The 14,795-nt window shown below is 47.0% G+C and overlaps 1 protein-coding gene across 1 annotated transcript in view; it reads left to right on the plus strand.

The window, feature by feature from the left end:
• USP39 (ubiquitin specific peptidase 39) overlaps window positions 1–14,795 on the plus strand; it is a 100,526-nt gene that overhangs the window by 13,569 nt on the left and 72,162 nt on the right. Inside the window, exon 4 of the mRNA XM_033949894.1 lies at window positions 3,478–3,614. Coding sequence (XP_033805785.1) covers window positions 3,478–3,614 — 137 coding nt within the window. The remainder of the gene's footprint in view (window positions 1–3,477; window positions 3,615–14,795) is intronic.

Below are 14,795 nucleotides of genomic sequence, written 5' to 3' on the forward strand. Positions count from 1 at the left end.
CCATTTTACGGAATGTCAATAATGAGTTCTGTTGCTTGAGTTGAGGGGGGAGTTGGTTCCAGAGATGTGGAATGAAGTGGCTGTAGGATCGTTTGCGGGCAGTTTCTGAGAGGAGGGACCTTCCAGGGGGAATGCATAAGCGTATTTCCGATTTTGAGCGGAGGGTGCGAGTGGGGGTGTAGATGGGAAGCTTGGATTTTATGTAGGAGGGGGTGGTGGCATAAATTCTCTTGTGAGCTATTGCTAGGGCCTTGAAAGCACAGCGCTGGCTAATTGGGAGCCAGTGTTCAGCGCGGAGTGCTGGGGAGACGGGATCATGGTAGTTGAGGTTGTGTAGGAGGCGGATAGCTGCATTTTGGACATGTTGGAGGCGTTTGAGATTATTTTTGGTTAGTCCATTAAATAGGGAGTTACAGTAATCCATTCTGGAGAGGACATATGCGTAGAGGAGTTGGGCGAGGTCAGGTGTGGAGATGTAGGGTTTGATCCTTTTCAGTTGGCGGAGGTAGTAGAAGGAGGTGGAGATTACTTGGGATATGTGGGCAGATAGGGATAGGTGTCCGTCTAAGGTTACTCCTAGGCTGCGTACCTGATCTGTTGCCGTTAGTAGAGTGGAGTCCCATGCTAGGGTGGGACGTGTGTATTTGGTGCTTTTTTTCCTGATCCATAAGAGTTCGGTTTTAGAGGCGTTCAGTTGAAGTTTGTTGTTTGACATCCAAGTTTTCATGTCAGAGAGGCAGTGTTGGAGGTTAGTAATTTGGGACGACCGGTTCTCGCCTAGTGGGAGGAGCAGCTGGATGTCATCTACATAAGAGTGGATTTTAATGCTATATTTCTGCGCTATATCAATGACAGGCCTGATGTAGAGGTTGAATAGGAGGGGGGATAGAAGGGCGCCTTGAGGAACACCATATTTGATAGGCTTGGGGTGAGATTTGTGTGTCCCTAGTAGGACAGTCTGGGTCCTTTGATGGAGGAAGGAGGTGATCCATTGGAGGTCTGTGTCCTTGATTCCGAGGTCATAGAGTCTGGATGTGAGGAGGTGGTGGTCGACTGTGTCAAAGGCAGCGCTGAGGTCAAGTAGGACTAGTAGGGCATCATTGCCTTTGTCGAGTATTGCCCAGCTGTCATCAATGATATCAAGGAGTACTGACTCTGTGCTGTGGCCTTTTCGGAAGCCGGACTGGGCAGGGGATAGAGCAGCTTGTTCTTCAATGAAAGGGTGAAGTCGGTGGAGCACAATTCGTTCAAGGAGTTTGGAGACAAATGGGAGGTTGGAGACTGGGCGATAGTTGCCGGGTTCGTTAGGATCAAGGGTGGGTTTTTTGAGAGTGGGTTTGATAATAGCTGACTTCCAGCTGAGGGGAACAGTCCCAGTGGTTAGAGAGTGGTGTCAAAGTCCCTCCTCGAGGGCCGCAATCCAGTTGGGTTTTCAGGATTTCCCCAATGAATATGCATGACATCTGTTAGCATACAATGAAAGCAGTGCATGCAAATAGATCTCATGCATATTCATAGGGGAAATCCTGAAAACCCAACTGGATTGTGGCCCTCGAGGAGGGACTTTGACACCCCTGGACTGTAGATCATTTATACCAGTAGTCCCCAACTCTGTCCTGTAGGACCACCAGGCCAATCGGGTTTTCAGGCTAGCCCTAATGAATATGCATGGAGCAGATTTGCATGCCTGTCACTTCCATTATATGCAAATCTCTCTTATGCATATTCATTAGGGCTAGCCTGAAAACCCGATTGGCCTGGTGGTTCTCCAGGACAGGGCTGGGGACCACTGATTTATACGAGCGAGATGCTGAAAAGTTTTCATCCCAACCAACCAGCTCCCTAAATTTTGAGTGTTATTTTACCACTGTAGCTCAAAAGAGTGTTATCTTATTTCGTTAAGTGCCAATTTGCAGAAATGAAATTAATATGTTTTGACATTGTTTCAGATCATTGATTAAACCTTACTTCAAGCATTTTCCCTGTCTGTTCCGGTGGATCACAATTTAATGTACCTGGGGTAATGGAGGATTAAATGACTTGCCCAAGGTCACAAGGAGCAGTGTGGGGTTTGAACCCACAACTTCAGGGTGCTGAGGCTCTAACACTATACTACACTCTCCTTTGGGTGTAATAGCACGATTTTATAGAGCCAATTTTGTGTGTAAATAAGGCTATACACATGAAGAAAGTATTATAAATTATCCTTATTGATTGGAGGTATTCTCATGGATGGAATCAAGATAGAGAATGCTACAATGTATATATCTTATTTTCATATCCACATGTGTTTTTGGGAAGGGAAAGATAGGTTTGGAAAAAGCAAGTGTAAATTGCTGCAGATGTATAATTTTTCTCCAGGCAGTTTCCAATTGGAAATCACATTTCTGGTTTTCAGAACTGGTGTAAATTGCCTCTACTATAATATAGGGGCCCTTTCACTAAAGCTTAGTGCATCCTATTTTATACCTATGGGCAATGTAGCACTTCATGCACACTAATGTTTGGTATCGTGTACTAAGCTTTAATAAAAGGACCCCCATAGTGTTTAATTCTGGAAGCCTGAAGGGAGCAAACTCAGTTGACTAGGTTTGACTGTGGTCCTGTCATCTTACTAAGCTCTGCCCAAGCAGCATCTCTTCTGACTCTTCTCCCCACCAAGTTTTATTTGCAGATAGCCAGAGACCCAAGATCAAGAGAATGGTTATCTGTTGTAACGTGCTTGAACCACCAGGGTCTTCTGTCCATATCCTTTATGGTGAAAGGAGACCCCAGAATACAGACAAACATATTTCAGTCCATTGTAGACAATAAAATGAAAAATGGGATGTCCTAGAGGAAAAGTCCATAGCCTGCTATTGAGATAGATATGGATGGGGTAAGCCACTGTTTGCTCTGGGATTAGTAGCATAGAATGTTGCTACTATTTGGGTTTTTACCAGGTGGATTGCCACTGTTGGAAATAGAGAATGACACGGGGACAAATTTGTCCCCGTCCCTGCAGGAACTCAATTTCCTCATCCCATCCCCGATAGTTCTGTCTCTGTCCCTGCCTCATTCCCGTAAATTTCATCATCACATCCCTGATAGTTCTGTCTCTGTCCCTGCCTCATTCCCGTAAGCTCTCCCTTAACCACACAAGCCTTGAACACTTATGATTTTAAAGTGTTTGAGGCTTGTGCAGATGAGGACAGAACTTGCAGGAATAGGGCAGGGACAGGAAAAAAAACTCGTCTGGACAGGATGGGAAAATGAGTTCCCGTGGGGACAGGAAAAAAGTTGTCCATGTGTCATTCTGTAGTTGGAAACAGGATATTGTGCTTGATGGACCACTGGTCTGATCCAGTATGGCTATTCTTAAGTTCTTAAGTAACCTATGAGCTGTTATTCTTTGTTTCACTTAAGTCTGTATTTCTGAAATTTCAGTTTTTTTATTGTGTTCTTTTAATGGCACTTTCTGCTGTCTTCTTTTTATAGGTCGGGGGTTGAAGTCTCATGCCTACATCCACAGTGTCCAGTTTAGCCACCATGTCTTCCTCAACCTGCACACCCTGAAGTTCTATTGTTTACCAGATAACTACGAGATCATTGACTCTTCTTTAGAGGATATCACGGTATTCTTTTTTCATCCTCTTATGTTGCTTACTTTGTTGAGGGTAATTCAAGTGATGGAGAAAGGTTAAGGCACTGGATTTTTGGAATCGGCTTCTAAGGTCACAAGTAGAAATCAACAATTTAGAATTACATAACTAGTTTAATCCACATATGATGGAATGATCTAGCACAGTAGAATATCCAATCTGTAATTGGCTAACACTCTTGTTCTCTTTGGTAGAATGTTTAGACTTAGTTAAATATTAAAGAAAAATTAATATAATGGACATCAGTATGGGCCCATCTCGTATTAACAAGGGACTATGGGCTCAGTCAGTAACTCATAGATGATCAACACCAGACAATAAGTCTAAATAAGAACTGCCTCATACATCATTTAGTCCAATTTGGTGCAATTAATTAATCTTAAACATTCACACCAACTGAGAAAAAGAGAAAAGCTTAATAAACTCCCAAAATCAACAATGTATATTAAAAATATGAAAGTGCAATGTGTTCACATAAGAATTCATACTAAAATTATTGGATGAAAAGTGCTGTACTTGTCCCATTAGAATTTCATAGTATCACTCAATGATTGATTTTCAAAGTTCATTAGAAACAGTGGCGTACCAAGGGGGGGTCGGGGGGGCGGTGCGCCCCGGGTGCCAGCCCTAAGGGGGTGCTCCCGGCCTTGCCGTTCAGTCCCCCCCACCCCCGAAGGACCGCTCGCCCCACTGACCTTCCTGCACCACCTATGAAGCAGCCCGCAGCAGGATCGCGAAGTCAGCGTCGGCGATCCCTGCGCTGCTTAGGCGCTGCTTCCTGCGCCGCGATCCCGCCCCTCCTCTGACGTCAGAGGAGGGGCGGGACCGTGGCGCAGGAAGCAGCGCAGGGATCGCTGACGCTGACTTCGCGATCCTGCTGCGGCTGCTTCATAGGTGGTGCGGGGAGGCCAGGGGGGCGAGCGGTCCTTCGGGGTGGGTCGGGGCATCAGGCCTTCAGGGTGGGGCGGGCGGGCAGGCAAGCAGGCTTTCAAGGGGGAGGGGGTGACAGGCAGGCAGGCAGGCCTTCAAGGGGGGACAGGCCTTCGGGGGGGGGGTGCAGACCTTCAAGGGGTGCAGGCCTTCAAGGGGGGCAGGCAGGCCTTCAGGGGGGTGCAGGCCTTCGGGGGGGGTGTAGGCCTTTGGGGGGGTGCAGACCTTCAAGGGGGTGCAGGCCTTCAAGGGGGGGGAACAGGCCTTCAAGGGGGGAAAGGCCTACAAGGGGGGGGGGACAGGCCTACAAGGGGGGGGGGACAGGCCTACAAGGGGGGGGGGGACAGGCCTTCAAGGGGGGGTGCAGGCCTTCAAGGGGGGTGCAGGCCTTCAAGGGGGAGACAGGCCTTCAAGGGAGGGAAAGGCAGGCAGGCAGGCCTTAAAGGGGGGACAGGCCTACAAGGGGGGGACAGGCCTACAAGGGGGGGGGACAGGCCTTCGGGGGGGTGCAGACCTTCAAGGGAGTGCAGGCCTTCGGGGGGGGGGGGTGCAGGCCTTCAAGGGGGGGGAAAGGCAGGCAGGCAGGCCTTCAAGGGGGGACAGGCCTTCGGGGGGGGGTGTTGCAGACCTTCAAGGGGTGCAGGCCTTCAAGGGGGGGCAGGCAGGCCTTCAGGGGGGGTGCAGGCCTTCGGGGGGGGGTGTAGGCCTTTGGGGGGGTGCAGACCTTCAAGGGGGTGCAGGCCTTCAAGGGGGGAAAGGCAGGCAGGCCTTCAAGGGGGGGACAGGCCTACAAGGGGGGGACAGGCCTTCGGGGGGGTGCAGACCTTCAAGGGAGTGCAGGCCTTCAAGGGGGAGACAGGCCTTCAAGGGGGGGGAAAGACAGGCAGGCAGGCCTTCAAGGGGGGGACAGGCCTACAAGGGGGGGAACAGGCCTTCAGGGGGGGGACAGACCTTCAAGGGAGTGCAGGCCTTCGGGGGGGGTGCAGGCCTTCAAGGGGGTGCAGGCCTTCAAGGGGGGACAGGCCTTCAAGAGGGGGAAAGGCAGGCAGGCCTTCAAGGGGGGACAGGCCTACAAGGGGGGGGTGAAGCTACAAGGGGGTAGGACAGGCCTTCAAGTGGGGGACAGGCCTTCAAGTGGGGGACAGGCCTTCAGGGGGGTGCAGGCCTTTGGGGGGTGCAGACCTTCAAGGGGGGGACAGGCAGGCAGGCCTTCAAGGGGGGGACAGGCCTACAAGGGGATGGGACAGGCCTTCAAGGGGGGTGCAGGCCTTCAAGGGGGGACAGGCAGACCTTTAAGGGGGGACAGGCCTTTGGGGGGGACCATGATTTAAAAGTACACGGAGGGAAGGGGGTGTTCAAAGAGACGTGCATATGCCAAACTTTGGTGGGGGGAAGAAATAATGGGTCTGAAAATAGAGGAGAGGGAGAGAGATGATGGACCATGGGATTTAGGGAGGGAAGGAACAGAAAGGGAGAGAAATTGGACACAAGGGATGGTGTGGAGGAGGGATAGAGATACTGGATAGGAGGGTAATTAGGAAAAGAAAGGGAGAGATGGTGGACTCTGGGGTGGTGGGGAAGGAGGGAGAGATGCCGGATGAAAGGGTATTTAAGAAAAGGTGGATCTGTGGAGGGAGATGAAAAAAAGGAAAGATACCAGACTTCCTGGGAAGGGAAGGGAAATGGAAAGGGAGGACAGAGTTGGCAGATGGATGGTTAGCATGCAGAAAGAAGGAGACCCTGGCAAGCAAGTTATCAGAAGAAAACCAGAGCCTTGGACCAACAAGATTTGAAATATAACCAGACAACAAAAGGTAGAAAAATTAATTTTATTTTCTGGTTTGTGATTATAATATGTCAGATTTGAAATGTGTATCCTGCCAGAGCTGGTGTTGGACTGCAAACGTGAGCTAGGATTTAACAGAGAGAGGAAAAGTCCTTTTTGTTTCTTTATTTTATTTACACCACAGCGCCAGTGTGGTTAGGAGAAGCCAAAGGGGGTGAAAAAGCTATAAAACCCACCAGGAGTTTTGAAAAAAATCACCCAACTGGGCAGGAAAATCGAATTGAAAAACCAATTCAATAGGGCTGAATCGAATCAAAATTTTTTTTCCTGTATCTGGCAGCATTAGTTTGCGCTACTGTCTTAGACTTTAGGACCTGGGATTGGGGAGAGATGGCATCCTCAGTACTTTATAATGCAAGTGAAACGAGGATTTGGTCAGACTTTTGAAGGGTCTGCAGAAAAAAAATATTGTATAGGCCGGGGACATGAGACAGCAGGAAATGGGAACTTTTCTTCCTTCTATTTTTGTGAATGGATAGGCTGAGGATGTCAGAGAGTTCAGTTAAAATATGTGCTTTATAAGAAAATATAATAATGTGTTTTATAAAGTTTATAGCATAGCTGGCCTACCCAGTGAGGTGTTTCTAGTGGTGATGGTGGCAGCGTGTCAATGTGTTGAGAGGAAGAGGTGGTCTGGGAAATTCTGCTGAGCAAACTCCGGGCCCATTTTCCACCCCCCAGTTAGTCCACTCCACTCAACTGGTTCACACACTGAGTGGGTCTTTGGGTGTTGTTTTGGGATCTCTTCCAGTGGTTTATCTCCTTCTGGTCCAAGGAAGGAAACTTTGTTATCCTTAGCATTGACCTACAGAATATGTTTGTAACAGCGCTGCTTGTGTGGCATTAGGCTATGTAGTGATCGAAAGAAAAAAACAGACCTTTGCACATTTTTGCACTATATGGTGGGTGTATGAGGAGATTCACATTTCCTGCACAGCTAAGTCCATGTGAAGTTACCTTGTGCTGTATTTGACATCTAGCAAGGTCTCTGTTTGAAAGGAAAGATCTAAACTTAAAAATGAAGTGGCCAGAAGTTATGGTAAAAGCAGATAGTGTAGCTGGTTTTAAGAAAGATTTGGACAAATTCCTGGAGGAAAAGTCCATAATCTGTTATTAAGACATGGGGGAAGTGTCTGCTTGCCCTGGATCGGTAGCATGGAATGTTGCTACTCTTTGGGTTTTGACCAGGTATTAGTGTCCTGGATTGGCTACCATGAGAATGGGCTACTGGGCATGATGGACCATTGGTCTGACCCAGTTAGGCTATTCTTATGTTATGTTCTCATCTGTAGGGGCCTTTGTTTTCACTTCTTATTTTAATGTATTTTTTTTCTGGGAACTTATCAGTGTTTTTTATAATGGGAACAAAAATGGAAGAGAATTAATGTGTGTGGGATGAGGGGGTAACTAATTTCTTCAGCTAAATAATTCAATCCACTTCAAACAGACATAGGAGAACTCACGCACCATTCACACACCCTCCAACCAAAAACGTCAAAAGAAAAAAACTGTTCGACAACCTCCTAGCCATTCGAGCTGCAACACTCGACCCCCAACCCTACAACCAATTGACATCGACCATATACTGCAAAACCTTCAAAAAGAAATAAAAACCCTTCTATTCAAAAAACACATAAAACCGAACTAACACAATCAGAACTGTCCCAAGCATCACCTGCAACTACTCCATATGTACTTCTGATGTCATGACAATTCAGACATAATTTATGTTATGTTATGTTTGGAATATAAGAAAATTTTCACTGCCTGTTTCTATTCTGACCATTTATTCCGTTTCATGGTCATTACAAAAAATCTTTTTTTACATGGGGGGGGGGGGGTGTCAAAAAATGATGGGCCCCGGGTGCCACATACCCTAGGTACGCCACTGATTAGAAACACTAGAAAGTTCATTGAAAATATAAGAACATAAGAATTTCCATCTCCGGATCAGACCCTGGGTCCATCAAGTACGGTGATCCGTACATGCGGAGGCCCCGCCAGGTGTACCCTGGCATAGTTTTAGTCCCCATATCACTGTATGCTTCTCAAGGGAGACGTGCATCTAATTTATCCTTACCCGTATCACTCTATGCCACTCTTAAGGAGATGTGCATCTAGTTTACCCTTAAATCCTAGAACGGTGGATTCTGCAATTACTTCCTCTGGGAGAGCATTCCAGGTGTCCACCACTCGCTGCGTGAAACAGAACTTCCTGATATTTGTCCTGGACCTGTCCCCCCTCAGCTTCAGTCTATATCCTCTTGTCCTTGTCACATTGGACATTGTAAATAACTGTTTTCCCTGCTCCATTTTGTCGAATCCTTTCAGTATTTTGAAAGTCTCAATCAGATCCCCTCGCAGTCTCCTCTTCTCGAGGGAGAACAACCCCAGTCTCCATTGAAAGTTCATGCTGCCACACAATAATTCATATCACCACTCGACAGAGCTCCGTTTTAACACCTTCATCAGGAGCGGAGATTAAAGTGCTGGTGCAATGAATCGCAAAAGGAGCAATGTCCTGGCAAAGCGACGAGGAATCCTTAAGCCTGTATGCGCAGTCCTCCGGAGTTTGGTGCAATCAACCTTCACTTCCTAGGAATATGTACATTAGGTGATCAACCCGTGCTTGCAAACTTTCACAGAAAGGTGTCAACCACATCTTCAGCTCCTCCTTCACCAGTGGAAAATAGTGCCCTCCTCAGTTTTTCCTTTTGCAAGTGAACTGAGAAACTGTGTTCTGACTTTCTCTGTTTGGTTTTTATTATTTTGGGTTATTTTTCTTCCGTTTTGGGAGGCTTTGGTGCGTATATATTTTTGCATGGAAGAGGACATAGATTCTACAAGGGTGGCCTGCAACTTACAGAGCAATCCCCAGGTGCAGCTGTTGAGATCCAACTCACCTTCTAATTTATCAGAGGCTTGAATGCAGGTTGTGGGGCCCCTGTGTGAATCCCTTTGGGTTTCAGGGAGCCGGCTATGTTTTGATCTCTTCCCCCCCCCCCTTTTACACTGTGAGGATATGTGGGGGTAGAATTCTCAGTCGGTGTCTATTTGACTGGCAGTCTGAAGATCTCTAGTTGTGGACTGTTTCCTACAAAGATTTGAGGCAGAAAGTCCTCCTCATTTAGTTAGGCTACAGCAAAGCTGACACAGGCAGGCACCAGCCCATTTCTTTCTTCTTTCTTTCTTTCTATTCACTATGGAGAAAATTGGAGGGGATCAGCAAAAGTTATTGTTAAAGATTTTGGGGGCCAGAGTTAGGGTCCCCCCTCCAAAACCCTTTCCCTGAATTGTTTGACCTTCAGGGGAGCCCCCATGGCCCGTTATTGGCATGAATTTGCTCTCGGCGGCCATCTTTTTTCCTAAAGCCTCCATTGATGTTGTTTGTGCGTTTTCCAGTTTTTGTCCGTTTTTGACCTTTTCCATTCTTTAAACAAAGTCTTGTCTCTGATCGCTTCCTTCACCACTACAGTGAGTGACGCCGGTTCCTTGTTATTTTTCCTCTTGAATCCCTTGTTGATACACGGTATATATAGATTTTGCGCCTCGGTGACTATGTCCTTAAAAAGGGACCACGCTTGCTCTAGCGTTTTTACAGTGCTTATCCTTTTCTTAATCTTCTTCCCCACCATGTGTCTCATCCCTTCGTAGTTCCCTGTTCGGAAGTTCAGTGTTGTGGCCGTCATTCTAGATCGATGTTTTGCCCCTGTGTCCAGGAAGTTCCTCAGGTTCCATGTGCTGGAAGAGCATTTTCAATTATTGGCACTTCCATTCAAGTTGGCAACAGTACCTCGCACTTTTACCAAGCTGATGATGGTGGCAGCAGGTTCACTCATACTTGGATTATTGGTTAATCAATTAACCAATCAATTAAAACCTATCTCTTTGATAAATTTCTCTGACTCCTTTCTTGCCTTGTTGTATCTCTGAAATGCTTGACTACTCTTGGCTTGCTAATGTAATTTGAAAGTCTTTTTCTGTAACATCGCTGTCTGTATACAGTCTCTTCCTCTGTAAACCGCTCTGAACTACTTGTGATATTGCAGTATACAAAAATAAAGTTGTTATTATTATTATTATCTGCCTCAGAACCCCTCAATTTGGCTCAAAATTGGCTAGGATGGACTCCTCATGCTGTTCTACACTTACATCATGTCAGTTTTGCACTGGATGGTCGGCTGAGAAGTATCCATGAATCATGTGCCACGGGGCACATGAGGGAGGGGTGGGAGCTTTGGGCTTAACCTCCTCTGAGTCCTCTAAGGCTGGGGAACTGCAGGGATTTTGAGTGTTAAGGAGACAATCCCTTCTGGAGCCCACAAACAGTGAAGGTGTGAAACGCAAGTGCATGGCCGCTGCGGATCCCAAGAGAAGCTGGTCTGAGCTCTGCAGGTGTCTATAGGGCCACCTGCGCAAGGATTTACTCCAAAGTTTGTGACTCTCCTGTGGAAAGCTTATTTGACAGGTTGGGACATGCTGCACTACCTGGGGGTGCGTCAATGGTGAACCAGGGAGAGAGCCCTCTTCCAGAAGTTTCCCCAAAATGGAGAAAGCTAGCTCCCAGCCTAAGTGACCAAGCAGAACAGGAGTGGGAGGATTGGAGGTAAGACTCCATGACTTTGCAGTCCCAGGGCTCTGCTGCTTTCTTGAAGGATTGACTGTCAGGGACCGGAAGTCAAGAGGTGATAGTTGCTCTTCGTAGTTGACCACTATTCCACTTGTTGTTACGGATGTGCTCAGGAGTTGAAGTTGGAGCCCCAGCAACCATCCACCTCACAGTGCACGGTCACGAGCGGCACAAATGCTCAGACTATATTTTTTTCCACATATCTGGACATCACCTTGCTGGTCACTTAGCAGTGGGAGACTCTGGAAGGCTCCTTTAAGGTGGCAAAAGCTATGCCCAAACTTTACTCCATAGCTCTGGAATTTCAGTAGTTGTTCAATCATCCAAAGGTGGATTCTACAGTGGTTCAAACAGTGGTTCAAATAAATTAAACGTACCTCCTTCCCTCTCACACAGCCGCCACACAGAGATCTCATCAGGAATCCAAACAGAGATTCGGCGATTCCGGACGCCAGCAGCCCTCAGGGTCTCATGTCAGCACAACCTCCCAAGAAGTTGCAATGATGCCAGGCCAGCATCCATGTCCCCGCACATTGGCATAAGGCTGTCAGCATTCTGGAGGGAGTGGGAGAATTTCCTCAGACCGCTGGGTTCTAGATCTTATTCGAGATGGTTACAAGATCAAATTCTTTTACCCTTCTTCAGATCTGTTTATCAACTCTCCAGCCAGATGGCCAGAAAAAGAGGCCACGATCCAAGCGACGGTACAAAGGCTATTGGACATTCAAGCCATATGTAAACCGTGTCGAGCTCTACGAACGTGGAGATGATGCGGTATACAAACCTAAGGATTAGATTAGATTAGATTAGAACCAGTTCCCAAAGAAGAATCTGGCTCTGGCAGATACTCCATATACTTCATAGTGTCAAAGAAAGACACCAAAACCAGAGACTGATCTTGGACCTCAAGTCCGTAAATATAGTGCTGAAAGTACTGTGCTTCCACATGGAGACGGTTAGGTCAGTCATTGTGGCAGTGGCACTGGTTAATTTCCTAACCTCCCTAGATCTGATGGAGGTATACTATCATATTCTCATTTTCCCAGACCACAGGAAATATTTGAGATTCCATGTTCTTCAAAGGCATTTTCAGTTTGCGGCTCTACTGTTCGGGTTGGCAATAGCCTCAGACACCTTCACCAAGGTGATGGTGGTAGTTGCAGTGCAACTCTGCAGGATGGGGATACAAGTACACCCATACCTGGACAATTGGCTGATCAGAGCACCCTCAAGGCTAGAGGGTGAGCAGCCAGTGCAACAAGTTGTTTTACTACTACTACATCTGGAGTACTGTGTTCAGTTTTGGAGGCCATATTATCAAAAAGATGTGAAGAGAATGGAATCAGTTCAGCGTACAGCCACCAAGATGGTCTCAGGACTTAAGGATCTCCCATATGAAGAACATCTAAGCAGGCTGCAGTTATATTCTCTCGAAGAACGCAGAGAAAGGAGTGACATGATAGAGACGTTCAAATATCTTACGGGCCATATTGAGGTGGAGGAAGATATCTTCTTCCTTACGGGGCCCACGGCAACCAGAGGGCATCCGCTCAAACTCAAGGGTGGGAGATTTCATGGTGACATCAGGAAATACTTCTTCACCAAATGAGTGGTTGATCGATGAAATGGTCTTCCACGTCAGGTAGTTGAGGCCAGTAACGCACTTGACTTCAAGGGACGATGGGATAAACATGTAGATTCGCTCCGGGGAAATGCTTAAAAAGAAGGTTCTTGTTGAGGAAGTGTTCTTGGAGTGGGTTCGCTCTGGGAAATTCTTAGAGGGAGGGTTCTTGTTGTTCTTCGAGTGGGCAGACTTGTTGGGCCGACGGCCCTTTTCTGCCGTCATACTCTATGTTTCTCTAAAAGAGACTACGAGGAAAAAATAGCCAAGGAGGCAAAAAACTTCAAGCCATTCTTTCGATATATTAAGGGGAAACGACCCACGAAGGAAGTGGTGAGGCCGTTGGATGACCATGGAATAAAGGGAGTGCTAAAGGAGGACAAAGCCATTGCCGACAAACTGAACACATTTTTTTGCATCTGTATTTACCGAAGAGGATATACACAACATATCGGAAGCCGACAGGCTATACGCAGGAAACAAAGGCAGGAAACTGATAGGGTTGACGGTCAGTCTAGAATAGGTATGCAGGCAGATTGATAGGCTTAAAAATGATAAATTCCCGGGACTGGATTGCATGAATCTGAGGGTAATCAGGGAACTGAAAGGGGGTATAGCTGAACTGCTTTAACTAATAGCCAATCTATCGATCAAATCGGGAAGGATTCCGGAAGACTGGAAGGAGATGAATGTTACGCCGATCTTCAAGAAAGATTCGAGGGGAGATCCAGGAAACTATAGACCGGTGAGTCTGACCTCGGTACCGGGAAAGATGGTAGAGGCGCTGATAAAGGACCACATCATTGATCACCTTGATGGACACGATCTGATGAGGACCAGCCAGCATGGCTTCAGCAAAGGAAGATCTTTGTTTGATGAATTTGCTGCACTTCTTTGAGGGAATAAACAGGCAGATACACAAGGGTGACCCGGTCGACATTATATATCTGGATTTTCAGAAGGTGTTCGACAAGGTTCCGCATGAACGCCTACTTCGAAAAATTGTGATCCTTGGAATTGAGGGTGAAATACTCACGTGGATTAAAAACTGGATGGCGGATAGGAAACAGAGAGTGGGGGTAAATGGACAATATTCGGACTGGAAAAGCGTCATGAGTGGAGAGCCGCAGGGTTCAGTGCTTGGACCCGTGCTCTTCAATATATTTATAAATGACCTGGAAATTGGTATGACGAGTGAGGTGATTAAATTTGCAGACGATACGAAGTTTTTCAGAGTAATGAAGATGCAGGAGGATTGCGAAGACCTGCAATGTGACATAAACATGCTTGAGAAATGGGCTGCTACATGGCAAATGAGGTTTAACCTAGATAAGTGTAAGGTGATGCATATTGGTAACAAAAATCTTATAAACGAATACGGGATGTCTGGTGCGGTACTTGGAGAGACCCCCCAAGTCTCTTTCCTGGGAGTACTGGTCGACAAGTCGATGAAACCGTCCGTGCAATGTGTGGCAGTGGCAAAAAGGGTGAACAGAATGCTAGGAATGATAAAGAAGGGGATCACGAACAGATCGGAGAAGGTTATCATGCTGTTGTACCGGGCCATGGTGCATTCTCACCTGGAGTACTGCGTCCAGCACTGGTCGCTGTACATGAAGAAAGACACGGTACTACTTGAGAGGGTCCAGAGAAGAGTGACTAAAATGGTTAAGGGGCTGGAGGAGTTGCCATACAGCGAGAGATTAGAGAAACTGGGCCTCTTCTCCCTTGAAAAGAGGATACAGAGAGGAGACATGATCGAAACATTCAAAATACTGAAGGGAATAGACTTAGTACATAAAGACAAACTGTTCACACTCTCCAAGGTAGAGAGAATGAGAGGGCACTCTCTAAAGTTAAAAGGGGATAGATACCGTACAAACGTAAGGAAGTTCTTCTTCACCCAGAGAGTGGTAGAAAACTGGAATGCTCTTAACGTAAGGAAGTTCTTCTTCACCCAGAGAGTGGTAGAAAACTGGAATGCTCTTCCGGAGGCTGTTATAGGGGAAAACACCCTCCAGGGATTCAAGACAAAGTTAGACAAGTTCCTGCTGAACCAGAAGGTACGCAGGTAAGGCTACTCTCAGTTAGGGCACTGGTCTTTGACCCTAGGGCTGCTGCATGAGC

This window comes from Geotrypetes seraphini, chromosome 6 (assembly GCF_902459505.1).
Source record: "Geotrypetes seraphini chromosome 6, aGeoSer1.1, whole genome shotgun sequence".
NCBI lineage: Eukaryota > Metazoa > Chordata > Amphibia > Gymnophiona > Dermophiidae > Geotrypetes > Geotrypetes seraphini.